The 14,829-nt window shown below is 33.4% G+C and overlaps 1 protein-coding gene across 1 annotated transcript; it reads left to right on the top strand.

The window, feature by feature from the left end:
• The first annotated feature begins 5,658 nt into the window (after positions 1-5,658).
• Positions 5,659-13,504, top strand: KERA (keratocan). Its single transcript, XM_011933607.1, has 3 exons — positions 5,659-6,265; positions 7,706-8,599; positions 12,476-13,504. Exons 2-3 carry the CDS (start codon positions 7,714-7,716, stop codon positions 12,646-12,648), a joined length of 1,059 nt encoding a protein of 352 aa, XP_011788997.1. The 5' UTR covers positions 5,659-6,265; positions 7,706-7,713; the 3' UTR covers positions 12,649-13,504.
• The last annotated feature ends 1,325 nt before the right edge of the window (positions 13,505-14,829 follow it).

Raw genomic sequence — 14,829 nt, 5'->3', positions numbered from 1 at the left:
AGAAAAATTTCTTATTCTCAGTATTAATAAAAAATCATAGTGATAGAAAGTGCACTGAAAGGCAAAGTATTGACATTTCTTTGTCAATTTATACTCAGTATATGCAGACCCCCACATGCATATATGTTTGTATGATTGCACAATATACATGTGTATGTATGTATATAAGCATGTATATACATTGTGTGTGTGTGTATGTGTGTGTAGCGGAAGAGAAGAACATTTTTCTAGAGAAATTGAATAGTCACAAAAAAAAAGATATATAGATACTGAGTTGGGGACTGGTTCGCCCCAATAAAATAGCAAAGTCCATACCTACTCATTCTAGAGTAAAGCTGATAGATGCTATCAATTCTCACAGATATTTTAATAAGGACTTTCTTTTTAAATATGAATCTATGTTCAGCAAAGCACTAACAGACATATGAGGAGAAACTCTAATATAAAAGATCTCTAGAGGTTAAGTAAAACCAAGGAAAAAGTCAAAGAAAACAAAATTATTACAGGAAGATGAAAAACCTCACACTGCCACCAAAACTCTTTAATTAAAACCCTAAGAGAGATAATAGAGATAGTAAGTACACAAAACAAAAGAATGCTTTAGTAAAAAAAAATCAGAGAACAAGATGATGTATCCTAGGAGTAAATGTATAATATATGATATAGAAAATTTTAAAAATCAGAAGATGAAATCTGTCAGAAATCATAAACAATTTTGAGAAGGGAATTAGAAAAGACTCGCTAGAATTAGACAATCTAGCCAGGTTTACTTTAAGCCTTAGAAAAAGAGAATAGAAAAAAATTGATCGACTATATGAACATGAACTTCCATGTTGGAAGAATTCTTTGAATACCCCATTAGTGAGTAAAATACACCCTCTCAAAGCACACAATTATAAAATTACAGAAAGTGAAGATTAAAAAAAAAAAAATCCTAAGGGTTTTCAGAGACGGAAAGGGGTCACATTCTGAAGACTCGGGTCATCATTTTATCAACGTTTTCAATCTCAACTCCAAAAGTTCCAAGACAATCGCTTCTTCGAATATTGTCAAACTTTTGAAGGAACACGATTTTAAATTAAAATTCTATTTAGTTAAAATACCAAGTAGGAAGGTAGGCTGAATAAACACATTTTAAAACGTGAATTATCAAAAAAAAAAGCAAAAACATATCCCAGGTAACAGGAAGTGAAGCGATTAGAGGATGGAATCTGCCAATATTCTGGAGTTAACCAAGAAAACACAAGATGGTAGAAGCAACAAGGAATCCAACATAGGAACTGGGTGAAGGGAAACCCAAGACCATAACCATGCCCGACAGACCCAGAAAGTGGGGTTCATAATACCCATACATTCATTTTAAAAGGCAGTAGTTCAAGAGAAACAGTGTGATTTATTTTTGTGTTACTTTTAATTTATACCTTAGGGAAGCTTACTTAACATTGGAAGAAACCTTATAATGAAGACCTACTACATGAATTATTTTAATGCCTGTTGCAAGTATATGTCTATTACATGACATACAATTGAGTTGCACTTATTTTTATAAAAGCACCTCCACGTAGGTTGTAAGAGAGGATTCTTATAGGCTTTGATAACTATAAGGCAACTGAAATGTCACATAAAGAACCTAATGACTGTGATTTATCAAATTAGCTTAGGTTACTTTGCAACAGCAAGGAAATCACACTGAAGTAAGAAGTTGTGACATCCCAGGTGAAATGCTATCTCCCAGGAAAAAAAAATGAATCCAATATGTCTGTTTTTTTAACATCAACACTTGTAAAATGTTCTAAGTCATTTCATTTAATCTTCACCACAACTTTATGAGGCACATATTAGTATCATTATTGTTATTATTGTTAATTTAAAGATGAGGAGACTAAGGCAGAGAAAAACTAGAAATATAATTGTCTAAGGTCTCACAGCTACTAAATGGCAGAGATGTATTCAAACCCAGGCAGGTCTGACTTTAACCACCATGCCATTTCCCTCTATTCACTTAGTGGAAACAAATTTTTCAAATAATTTTACAATTCTGTTTGAGAATTTGGAAAATGTGAATGAAATATTTGTATATGTAATGTGTTATGTACAGTTACATATATAGAGAGAAAGCAAATAAATGTGCTACAATAAGGAAACTATAGTACTTTTGCAATGTTTTAGTAGTAGACAATGTTTATATTATATAAAAAAGTATGCACTAAATATTGAACAAAATTTTGTGATATGCATATATGGGACTGAGCAAGCGTGTTAAATGTTAATTTAACTAAAAAGGTTACATTGAGCAATTAAAAAATAATATGCTGGAATATTAAACAAATACTATAAAAACCTTTAGAATAAAGTAGAAAATAATGGCCTCTTGGGAGCAGGACTTACACTGAAGTGGATGGGGTCGGTAATTGTTATCTTCATTATGAGTTTTATGGTAGTCTTGACTTTTTAAATGCATCATTACAGTATTTTAAATGTCTTACTTTGACCTTTTAAGATTTTATATATATGTGTGTATAAGTGTATTAGATGTATATTTTAGTGGATTCCTTTTATATTAAAAAATTATATAACAAAATTTAGTCAAACAAAGCTGAAATTGATCTATTAAGAGAAAATTATTTTTCTTAGCATAAGTTCAATCAATTCTAAATAAACAAAGCTCCCAGGAGCAGCTAAGGAGTCTATCCAACCATCGCCGAAAACAGATGTGTCAGACACAGTGCCAGAAAATGTGAAATTTCATGTCTTTTATCCCCTCATGCATTGTCTTCTCTTTTAAATGTCAATAATCTTCAAGAATGTGACTAGCTTAATTCCTTAGTGAGAGACAGTTTAGCAAAGTGTCTTCCTTTTTAGTAGGAAGAAGTAGAAGCAACATAAGTAAATTTGAAACAAAAAATACTAAAAAAAAAAAAAAAGAAAGGAAGGAAGTTACAAAAAATACAACAAGAACAACAGCTTTATTTCCTCTCAAATTTCTGAAGGGATTTATCTCTGGAAGGCACATTCTCTTCTGAAATAAATTTCTAGCATCATTTCCTCATATGTGAAAGGAAAGAGTTTGAAGAAATGATTTGTAAGATCCTGGGAGCTTTGAATTTTTCACTATGAAAGTTGTCTATACTTATCCAACATGTTCACCTTCATTATCTCATTTGATCTTCAGATGACCTCGAGCACTTCTCAGGGCAAGTATATTATGGGGAGACTTAGGCTCATGACAGTTAAATGGCCTATGCAAGGCCAAGCAACTACTAAGTTGCAAAAGGAAAATTCAAACTCACATTTTTAAAAAAATCAAATATCTAAGGCTTTCCATTATGTTCCTACTTACACAATTATGCTGATCAAAAACTCATGGCTATAAAAGTGATGCAAGTGCCTTATATGTTTATTTGCTTATTTATTCCTTCGGTAAACATTTGTTGACTACTTGCTATGTGCAAAGCCTCATAGACTTTAAAAATATCAAACTGTCACTAGATAGTGCCATAGCCACATTATTAAACTTTAGGATTCCTTTCTACCCTTTTGCAATATCAGAGAGGACTAGCCAGAATCTTTTATTAATTTTTATACCAGTTCATATGACTCAGACATTCTTACTAACTTCTGAAATTTATTAAACTTAAAACAGTTCAGGAGAAGAGTTAAAGTACCCACTCTTCAGGAATCAAGAATCAAAGAAAAGTAGATTAGAATGTTATAGGAAAAATCAAGACACAGATAGTGAGTACCCTGACAGTGGAAACAATTCTATGTTTTTAGTCTGGAGACAATGATATTCAAACTTGGCAAGCATTGTAGATGATCATTTTTATTTGTATCATGTCTCCCAAAGTCCTTAAAATGTGATTGTTCTCATATGTGCGCAGAATGAGAGAGAAGACTTAAGAATGATTTCCAGATTTGTGGTTTGGGAGACTGAATATGACAAAAGTCTCAAAGGTAGAAAATGACAAGAGCAGTTAGAAGTAAAAGGAGACAGAGAATTTCATTTTACATATACGCCCTTGAGACATGCAATAGGAGCTATCTAGAAAGCAGAAATGCACACACATTGGAAAGCAGGTCTTATTCTAGAGGCTGGGTTGCAGATACAGACTCAGGAGTTACCATGATGGAGGAGATGGTTGGAACCACAGAATCATGCAGGAAATGTGTATAGAGCAAGAAAAGTGTAAAGCAGAGGATAGAATCTCAAAGGCTTGCAAATGCTGGAAACAATCTTAAATAATGTTACAAAGAGGAACTAGAGCTTTGGAATGTAGACAGAGAGAAGTCACCAGAAAAGGGGCGGAAAAACTAGGCAAGAGTGATGTCAGAACAACTAAGACAAATATTTAATAAAAGGGGATGGGTCAGTATGGTCAAAGGCCAAGTGTGCTAAACACTAAAAGACTTCAACAGATTAGTAAATGTGAAGATCATTGCTTATTTTTTGTCAGAACCATTTCAGGGAAGCAGAATTAGAAGTCATATTTTGGTTGGCAGATCATGAGTGGAATAGTGAAGAGGAAACAGATTGGAGGCAGCCAGTATGCTACTCTAATTTTCCTACAATGAACATGTAGCAACATTTGTGTAAGAAAATTATAAAATGACTAAAATCAGTTAGGCTAAAAAAATTAACAGTAAGACAATAGCTGGAAAAGGGCTATGCAGATTTGAAGATCATCTGTTGTTTAAATCGCGAGGATTTAGGAAAAGAAAAGAGAGGGAGAAGAAATGCAACAGAGAGAGGAGACAATTGTTGTGAGAAAGTAAATAACACTTGGTTGTCTTCTTAAAATGTGATGTGAGTACACCTACATACCTATGGGAGTAGTAAAAAATCATGTCAAAATAGGATCTTAATCTATAAAAACCCTTAAATGTGAATGCATTTTCCAGTTGAGAGTGTAGGGCTAATTCCAAAGTAAGGCGATTATTTCTGTAATCGTTTATAACGAACTAGACCTAACCCTGTGAAGCAATCCATTACTGTTTTATAGATGACAAAACTGAACTCTAATTGACCTTCCTATGGTTAGGAGAGAGGAAAGAGGTGGTTCACAAAAGGTCTTCTGAATCCAACGCTTACTCCTCTTCACCGTGCTCTTTGACAATACTCATGTGAGCTGTTAAATGAGTCATATAGCATTCACTGAAGCTAGAATAAGACAGATTTTGAAAAACAAAGCGTAACAATCAATCCACAGAATAATACCTAAATGAGATATTTTTTTGTTTGCATCTTTTCTCAAGAAGCATAATTTTTTTTCATCAAATATCAGAAGTGGAGGACACACTAGTTTAGATACGTGTTAAAGAAAAAAGTAACAGTGTAATGTCTCATAAGGAACTATATGCAAAATATGTGTTATATTATAATGAATGAAAAAATTATCCCACCTTAGCAGGTACTTGGAATAAATTGTTATTTCTTTTAACAATTAGGGATACAAAAATTATTTCTCTGAAACAAAGCATAATACCAAGATTAGCAACAAAATCAGGTAGCACTTTCCAGATATCATGTTTAAATTTTTCAAATACATATATTTATTTATTTTTCCCTTAATCAAACACTTGACAGCATCTATTTTATATCAGAAACTGATAAAATATGTCCATATAAACAGAAGACATTGGCTTTTAATTATTTGTATTCAATTTTTAAGAAATGATCATCTCGGGAAAATGTTTTAAAATCTTCTAAAATATCTTTTTGTTATACTTGAAATTAAAACTGCCTTCAGTTGCCTGTTGGTAAATAAGGTCTGGATATCAGTACATAACAACATGTACTGATGAACTGAATTGTGAATTAGGAATGAAAATTGTCTAGAATTTTTTTTATGGGTTCTTAGGATTAAAGTAAGAATTTCCTTTGCTGGCTTGTGTAGGCACCGACATTCTGTGGTTGTTGGAGGGGTTAAATTTGGATATACTAGTGCATATATATTACAGAGGATTCATAAAAACACGACAGTGGAGTCTGGGTCAATCCATTACCATGTACAAGCAGTAACCAATAGAAAAGGAAGAAGAAGATCCAAGAAGGCTGAGGTAAGCAGTCTTCTGAAGCCCTGTCAAAGTGGAAACAATAGATCAAAGGTGTTCATGGTGAATGGTACGAGTAGGTTTCACTGTTTCTCACAGCAGGCTTGACAGCTTAAAGTAAAAACAAATTATTTTCGTGAAAGATTTTTTTTTTGATTTTTAGCAAACTTCAGACTCAGACACAGGACTCAACGGTGTATTCCTGGAAGGCAAGGTAAACTATTTTGCACTTTTAAAAACTCTTAAAGTTAAGCATGCAAAGTACTTATTCAACAGATGCAGGGTTGCAACTTCAATAACTAAACCAAAACCCTATTCGGAAAAAGAAAAAAAAATAATGTTTCTTTGTTGGAACATGGCCAGAGCAGCGTTCTGCAATCCTAGAAAATTTGACAGCTTGCAGAAGCAGCTCTGCACTTGTTTTCTGCAATTTAATGGCAAAATTGAATGATCAGCATTTCATAAATGAAGTTGACTTTATCTTTTCCTAAGGAATCAGTAAAATTTATTTTGTCCTATTATCAATCAGTTCAATAAATGTACATTTGTCAGAATGTTACTGATATATATATATAAATATATATGTAACATATTTATGCTATAAATAAATGGTTAAAATATATTATATATGTATATTTCCTGTTAAAATAATTATTTGTACCAATAATCTTTGATGATCAGTGGGGAGGGTTGATGTGTTTTAAATGTACCAAATATTATTAAATGCTAACCTACTTTCTATTATCCACACTGATAATGTGAATATAAAGAAATTCTCTACCTGTATCCTAAATACATTTTTTGGTTGTTGTTGTTTCTTATCAACCATAATAATGCCATAGTTGAATACAATACTCAAGTACTTGTGCTATACATCACAATGTATTCAACTCTATATAATAAACTCTATCTCTATACATACATATATACACATTTGTGGAGACAGAATATATATATTCTCTGAGAGTGAGTAGAGAGAGAGAGAATTGATAATTCAGTAGCTTGGCTGAACAGCTTAATTGTGTGCTTAAAATTATAGACATCTTCCCCCACCCTCAAAAAACTTACCTAAGAAGTTGAGCTACAGAATAACAGATTAATCACACTTTTATTCAGATCCTAGAACCTTCCTTTACCATAAAGGGCTAAAATGTTCTTTGATGTCTTCATTCCTTTGGTTCAAGGGCCAAAAGGCCTAGGGAATCTCATCCAGACGTTCTCCTCATTTAGGAGTAAAAGTAAAAGCATATGCCTTCCTCTCAGGAACAACACAGATTCCCAGTTTGGGTTTTAAAAAGATCACTTTTTTGTACTCTCGTATTCAACTACTGGTTTCAGTTCAGTTCTTTAAATTAAATAGCTTGAAATGGAAAAACACTTAGAGCTGCTAAAATTTTCTTTCCATTTCTCAGCTTTTATTGTGATTGGGTTACAACCAGAAAGCTACAAGTTGGTGAATTATTCTCAGTGTTTGCAAAATGCTTTGCATATGGTGCCTACTAATTAATGTATATTAATTAAGATCTGTGTATGAAATGTTGACATATTTTCACTCTTCCCTGAAGAAGCAACGTTTCCTGATCATTTTGATGTATAAAATTATCTAAGGGTCAAGATCTTCAAATATCTAATGGTTGTGTTCCTTTTTCTGTAGGTGCTATAATGGCAGGCACAATCTGTTTCATCTTGTGGGTGTTATTCATAACAGACACTGTGTGGACTAGAAGTGTGAGGCAGGTCTATGAAGTACACGATTCAGATGATTGGACTATTCATGACTTCGAGTGTCCCGTGGAATGTTTCTGCCCACCCAGTTTTCCTACTGCTTTATATTGTGAAAATAGAGGCCTCAAAGAAATTCCTGCTATTCCTTCAAGAATTTGGTATCTTTATCTCCAAAACAACCTGATAGAAACCATTCCTGAAAAGCCATTTGAGAATGCCACCCAGTTAAGATGGATAAATCTAAACAAGAACAAAATAACCAACTATGGAATTGAAAAAGGAGCCCTAAGCCAGCTGAAGAAGTTGCTTTTCTTATTTCTGGAAGATAATGAGCTAGAGGAGGTACCTTCTCCATTGCCAAGAAGTTTAGAACAATTACAATTAGCTAGAAATAAGGTGTCCAGAATTCCTCAAGGGACCTTTAGCAATCTGGAGAACCTGACCCTTCTTGACCTGCAGAACAATAAATTAGTGGACAATGCCTTTCAAAGAGACACTTTTAAAGGACTCAAGAACCTCATGCAGCTAAACATGGCCAAGAATGCCCTGAGGAATATGCCTCCAAGACTACCAGCCAATACAATGCAATTGTTTTTAGACAACAATTCCATTGAAGGAATACCAGAAAATTATTTTAATGTGATTCCTAAAGTGGCCTTTTTGAGACTAAATCACAACAAATTATCAGATGAGGGTCTCCCATCGAGAGGATTTGATGTATCATCAATTCTAGATCTTCAACTGTCACACAATCAACTCACAAAGGTTCCCCGAATCAGTGCCCATCTTCAGCACCTTCACCTTGATCATAACAAAATTAAAAGTAAGTAACCTGCAGGGTATGTCTTTGACTAAAGGGCTCATGGTCATGAAATGTATCTTTATCTTCATTAAAAAGAGCAAGTGTGCTGCCCCCTCCCCCACTAATGTTCCTTTAGATTTTTAGTGTGTTTTCAATTTTCAGTATTAAATTTTTGTCTATACACAGAGAGTCTTAATGAACCAAGAAGTCCAAATCTTCAAACTGAAGACTAAAGAGTGGACTTGAGTCATCTACAGAGGACTATTATCCATTAGAGAAACTAAATGCCTCTATCTTCTTTTACTCCAGGAGATTCCAATATTTCTGCCCCATTGGGTAGGTTTATTTAAGAAACCATACCAGGCACAAACAACCTCACAACTAGTAATAAAGAAAATATGATTTAAGACGCATTAGGAAGGCATCTCTGTCCTGAACCCTACATGACAGCTGATGCCTGAAACTCTCCTAATTGGAGTCTCTAATTAAACTCCCCTAATTACATTGGGAGTCTCAAAAAAGTGTGTAAAGGCTGGTGACTCCATCCCCAGGATTTCTGATTCAGTAGACGTAGAGTGAGACTTGAGAATTTTCATCTCTAACAGCCTTCCAGTTGATATTCTGGGAACTACACATTGAGAACTACTACTATAGTTTAAGGCTTTATAATTAAAATGGAAAGAAATTTCCCTGGTAGCTGGCAACTCCTTAGGACTTATAGGCATTAGACAGGTAGAATACTCTCTTCTTTCCTGGAAAGAACTTTTCATAAGAGAGTAACAGATGAATGCAAAGTTTTTGGAGGCAGAGGCATCATCAAGAGAAGAAGTGATTATAGAAAGCAGATGTTGGACACATTAGAGACAAACTTGGCTTCTTCACAATTATGCATGAGACCAGGCCGGATTTGGTGTAAAAATGGGTCCAGCCACGGGGGTGAGATACGTAGCATGGCATTTATCTATGCATCTTCAACCTCAGAGTAGACCCTTTAAAAATAACTTTGGGGAGATTTCTCCAGGACAACCTAAGAAAATGCATTCCAAATTGAGATTCAGTCAGGATAGTTTGTAAGAGAATAACAAAGATAATTTGTCAAAAGGTTGTGCTGCCTGGGTATTACTCACTAAAGCTTTTTAAGCAAATAATCCCATAAACATATAATTTATAGGAACAGACTATTTTTCCACTGGGTACTGCTCAGTTATTTAATATATTTTTTTATTTGGTGGGGGGAGTTAAATAACAGTGTACTTGAGCCTACAATCCAGGAATTAAATGGCAGCTTGCCACCACAGTGGTTATTTTTCCATGGTGATGATATGTATTGTTTAATCCTGTAGTCAAAAACAAAAGATGCAACAGAAAAAAAATGTTAAGAGATGAATCTGTTTAGCTGAATCAGTGAAACAACAATATTATCCTAAATACATAATTTTTCCTGACAAGTGTTCTGTGCTTCTACAGGTATATTACAGGTACGTTCCTTAAAAGCCCCACGTACAATTGATATGGGAAGTAAACTTCAAGTGACTCCACATAGAGCCCTTGCTTATGAATTAAGCATTTCATCCTGAGCATTTGTGAATTAGGGTGTTTAAGCGTGAGGTAGCAATATTTAAAACACATTTGAGAAGTATAAGACTTTAGCTTATAGAGTGTTATGTCTGTAGTATAGACCCACATTTTAGAGTTTTATCAAAGTGTTTTATCATATATTTCTATCATTCTCAAATCTTAGTGTGTATCAGAATCACCTGGAGATCTTGTAAACTCAGGCTGCTGTTTCCCACCCCCAGAATTTCTGACTTGCTAGGTCAGAGATTGGGCCTCACAGTTTAGTCCCCAGGTATTAATAGTATTCATGTTGCTGGCTCATGATTTGAGAGCTACTATTTAATCCTTACAAGAAACTTGTGTGATATTATTAGGAATTTCTGAAGAAAGAGAAACTGAACATCAGCTGGGGGAGGATATTTGCCCAAGGACAAAGGGTAAATGCAATAGCCAAAACCTGAGCCTAAAGTGTGTGTGTTTTTTTTTTTTTTCACTCAGACAGTATAATAACAATACTCTCCTTCAGTGTCAGGAATGCAAAATTTAAAAAAATTCTATCAGTAGAACAGCAACAAAGAGAAATCTAGTTATTTACTTTTTAATGTAGATATCAAATTTTGTTATTTCAATATTTAAGAAAATAAATACAAGAGTTTCCCTGGAAAGAATTATTGACATAATAAAATCACACTGTGTCAAAACTGTTTAAGTACTTGCTTCTTCTTGCCACATAATCTACTCTGGCTGTAACAAAGTATTCTCCAAGAAACATACCTCTTATATGAAAAGTAATCAAAATTTACAAGACAGTGAACTTGTCTCAAGCAATATGATGGAAATATTCATTCTTCTGAAAACTTTCAGGGATTTAAGATTAGGTAAAAATGTTATTTACTCAACTACATTGCTTTCTGGTGTTCCTTGAGAAACAGTGTAAGTTATGAAAACGTAATTAAATTTAGAATACTTCTTTTTTATATTCATTTGTTCAGACATACATTGATTATGGGACATGAGCTTGATGAGGATAAGGGGATTGCACATTGAAAGGGACATATTCTCTTGGGCAAGAGACCCATTGTAGAAATAGAAAGAATAGGCCAGGTCTCAGCTCTGCCACTTATTTGCTGAAGTACGTTGTGTACATTTCCTTATTTCTCTGAACCAGAATTCCCACAAATGCCCAGGTGGGGAGAATGATAATATTGCCTGATAAAGCCTGTGAGATGATCAGGTGATACGTGAATGTATGTAAAAAAAGGGAACCTGACTTTTTAACAACTAAACTGCTATTCAAATGAGTCATTATTTTTATTAAATTCATTTTACAAAATGGCATAAATTCAAAGCAAAGCAACCTTGCTGGAAATATAAAATTATTCACTACAATATGAGTCTGTATAAAACAATAGACCATAGAAGAGGGGCATTGCCCAAGTTCAGTGGGTCTAATCAGGGAAGATCTCTTGTTTCGAATGGTTTTGAAAAGGAATTTAAAGGCAATATATGGATTCATGGTTGAAATCAGCTTTTACAGACTTCCCTGTGAATTTTGCTAGTTTAACTGGCCTTCTCTCCTGGATGTTCGTAACTCTCAGCATAGTCATTGGTGCCAAGGGCTTTGATCTAAGGCGGGTGCACAATTACTCCCATCCTAACCATGTGAAAAGGCTGCTGGGATATTTTCTGGCTTGAGTTCTTTGTCATTCAATTCTTGGCAAAATTTTTGTTTCCAATTAAGTAAACTTGAAGATGAAGATTCAAGTTTGTTTTCTGTATTGCTTATGTAACGTGATGTTAATTCTACTTTTAAAATCATGTTATGTACACTATTTTGCATCTTTTAAGGTAATTTTCAAGCATTTTCTTTTATATTAGATTGATTTTCTACTTACCCATCCAGGATCCATCCATTCACTTTTGTACTTACCCATTCTTTCAGTCCCAAATCTGAATTGTTGTTTCCAGCTCTGATGCCCTAAATCCTACCTACAGCAATCTAAATGTGCTTTATCTTACCTGCAGGTTTAGAAAACAAGAGATGTCTTATACCCCTTTGTTTCTATCACAGATCTTAACAGTATTTCCTTACTAGTGCTCTATACTAAGTAGCAGAACATGGACTGAGATGACTGTAAGTTTGCTGAACATTTGTTTGGGGTTACTTTTATGAAACAGATAGGCACAATCTCTCACTGACCCAAATGTTTTGTATAACCACCATTTTCAAGTATTAGGCCACTAAGCCCTCCATAGGACCATGGCATTAGTTTTTTGGTCTTCCCACTGTTAGTTTCTCTTGTGTTCCAATTCATTCATCTATGCTCTTTGTCTCTGTAGGTGTGAATGTCTCTGTAATATGTCCCAGCCCATCCACACTGCCTGCAGAACGAGATTCCTTCAGTTATGGACCTCATCTTCGCTACCTCCGTCTGGATGGAAATGAAATCAAACCACCAGTCCCAATGGCTTTAATGACCTGCTTCAGACTTCTGCAGGCTGTCATTATTTAAACACATTCTCACCAAATCTAAAATTAGTTTAATGAGCTAATGTTTCTGACATGAAATATGGTTACCATTAATAGGCTTAGGACACAAGTAATATTCCCCATTGCTCTCGGCCACCATTTTCATTTGTGCAGTGTATTTTTTTCTATTCAAAGATGCTTTTGCCAGTTACATGCAGCACAACCTGCATTAATTTGCTTTTCTTTTAATTAATAAAACAGACACAGAGTTAAGATAGTTTATCAACTCAAAGATAGTTGTATTTTGGTCTCTTCCATAGCTTATCAACACTAAATAACACAATTATATTCTTATATAATAAAAAGGACATATTTGTGTATGTTTAAAATTACTTATGCAGATACTATAATTTACAGTATAAATGTAATAATCAAACAGGAGGAGAATGACCTGAAGAAAATGAGAAAATAAGATATTCCTTAATTGTAATCATAATAAAATAATTGCAGATTGCTCAGTAACTTTCGGCGGTACAAGTTTGATATTTAGCTTGAGGATGGGTATGGAATGAATCAAATACTTAATCACTAAATAATTCTTGTTATTTAATACCAAATAATGAAACAGCAGTCATTTCTAGTTCATTACCATTTCTTGTAGCTGTTGTTTTTAGATATAGTCCTCTGTATTCTTATAAGTTCTAAATTCCATGTTTATTATAATACATTTCTTGTGGAATCTTAGTGTTTTAACATTTGAAATCCATTTAAATTGCAAATTGTTCTTCATATTTCATTGTGGTTTCTGGATTTTCTAAACAAAAATATTGAGTGCTTTCTAACAAAACACAATATTTCAAAGACAGCAAGCTTAACTGAAGAACATGTTTTAATAAAAATGTGTTGTAGTAAAAAATTATTTTCATTTTCTGGCATAAATATATGCAAATATATTTACTCCTACCTTCATTTTCATTTTCTTCTAGAAAACACACAAAAAAAGTCATTCTAATCACTTGACATATTTCTGATTTTTGTGAATTAAAAAAAACAGAATTTCATGAAGTAACAAAGTACCATGTTTTTTACATTAGCCTTCTGACTTTGCAAGCATATGCTATAAGCAATCTGTATATAAAGATCAATGTATGCCTTTATATATATTTTCCTAACAGTATTCTTAAAAATTCTAGAAATCTGGCATGTTTCCACAGAAAAATGATTATATATATTTGTAAAACACTAGGTTAAAAATGTCCAATAGTTTACTTCAAAGCCTCTCAGAAACTTAATATGCTCTTTTATAATGTAAATTTCCAAGAAAATAATATAATATGCAACTATGTTTTTACACCAAACTTATTTGAGGGTGAAGAAGAACCAATCCTTGCTGTGAACTTACACCAAACTTATTACTGATTTTTACACCAAAACTTATTTGAGTGTGAGGAAGGAGAACCAATCAACAAACTTTGAACGTAGTTTTTAAAATGCTGGCTGAAAGTAATAAATCAATTCAATGGACATTAACAAAAAGAAAAATGTTTTAAATGACCTCAAAGCACATAAATAAAATTATAAAAATTATGTCATAAAATAGAAGCAATCAGATATCATTAGACTGAGAAAAAAATATGTGAAGGGGAATATAACTTTAAATATTTGCAAACATGCCGTTTGAAAAGGGCACAGAACATATGCCAGGAAGTCCCAAAATGAAGAGTAGAACATAGGGGTAAAATTGATAAGAAGCCATATTTTGACTCTAGTTAAGAAAGAATTTTCTAATTCTTTCTTACCAAATAAGGAAGAATTGTTCCAAGTTGTTCCAAGTCACCCGGCAATGGAAGTACTTTTCTTGAGGTAAAGTTACCCACCTCTGGAATTCTTCAAACAGTGAATAAGTGATAATTCAAGAGGAATAGTATAAAATAGAGTCCTAATGTGGAAGCAACATTGTCGTGAAATGTTTCTCCAAGAACTTTTCAGCTCTAGGAATTTACTACATTCCCTCCTTCTTTAAATTTAAATATTTATTGAGTACCATATATATGATTGTACTACATACAGATGAAATAATACTGTTTATGGTTTATTCTACAGTGAGACACAAATTAACTGAAAATCACAAAAAATATGTACAATTTCATATATGATAAATATGATTAACAGAGAGCTGCATGCTGCAAAGGAATTAATAATAGTGATTTGAGAGAAGGATTAT

Source organism: Colobus angolensis, unplaced genomic scaffold (genome assembly GCF_000951035.1).
Source record: "Colobus angolensis palliatus isolate OR3802 unplaced genomic scaffold, Cang.pa_1.0 Scaffold10, whole genome shotgun sequence".
Lineage (NCBI taxonomy): Eukaryota > Metazoa > Chordata > Mammalia > Primates > Cercopithecidae > Colobus > Colobus angolensis.
This window is presented reverse-complemented; position numbering and strand designations above follow the sequence as displayed.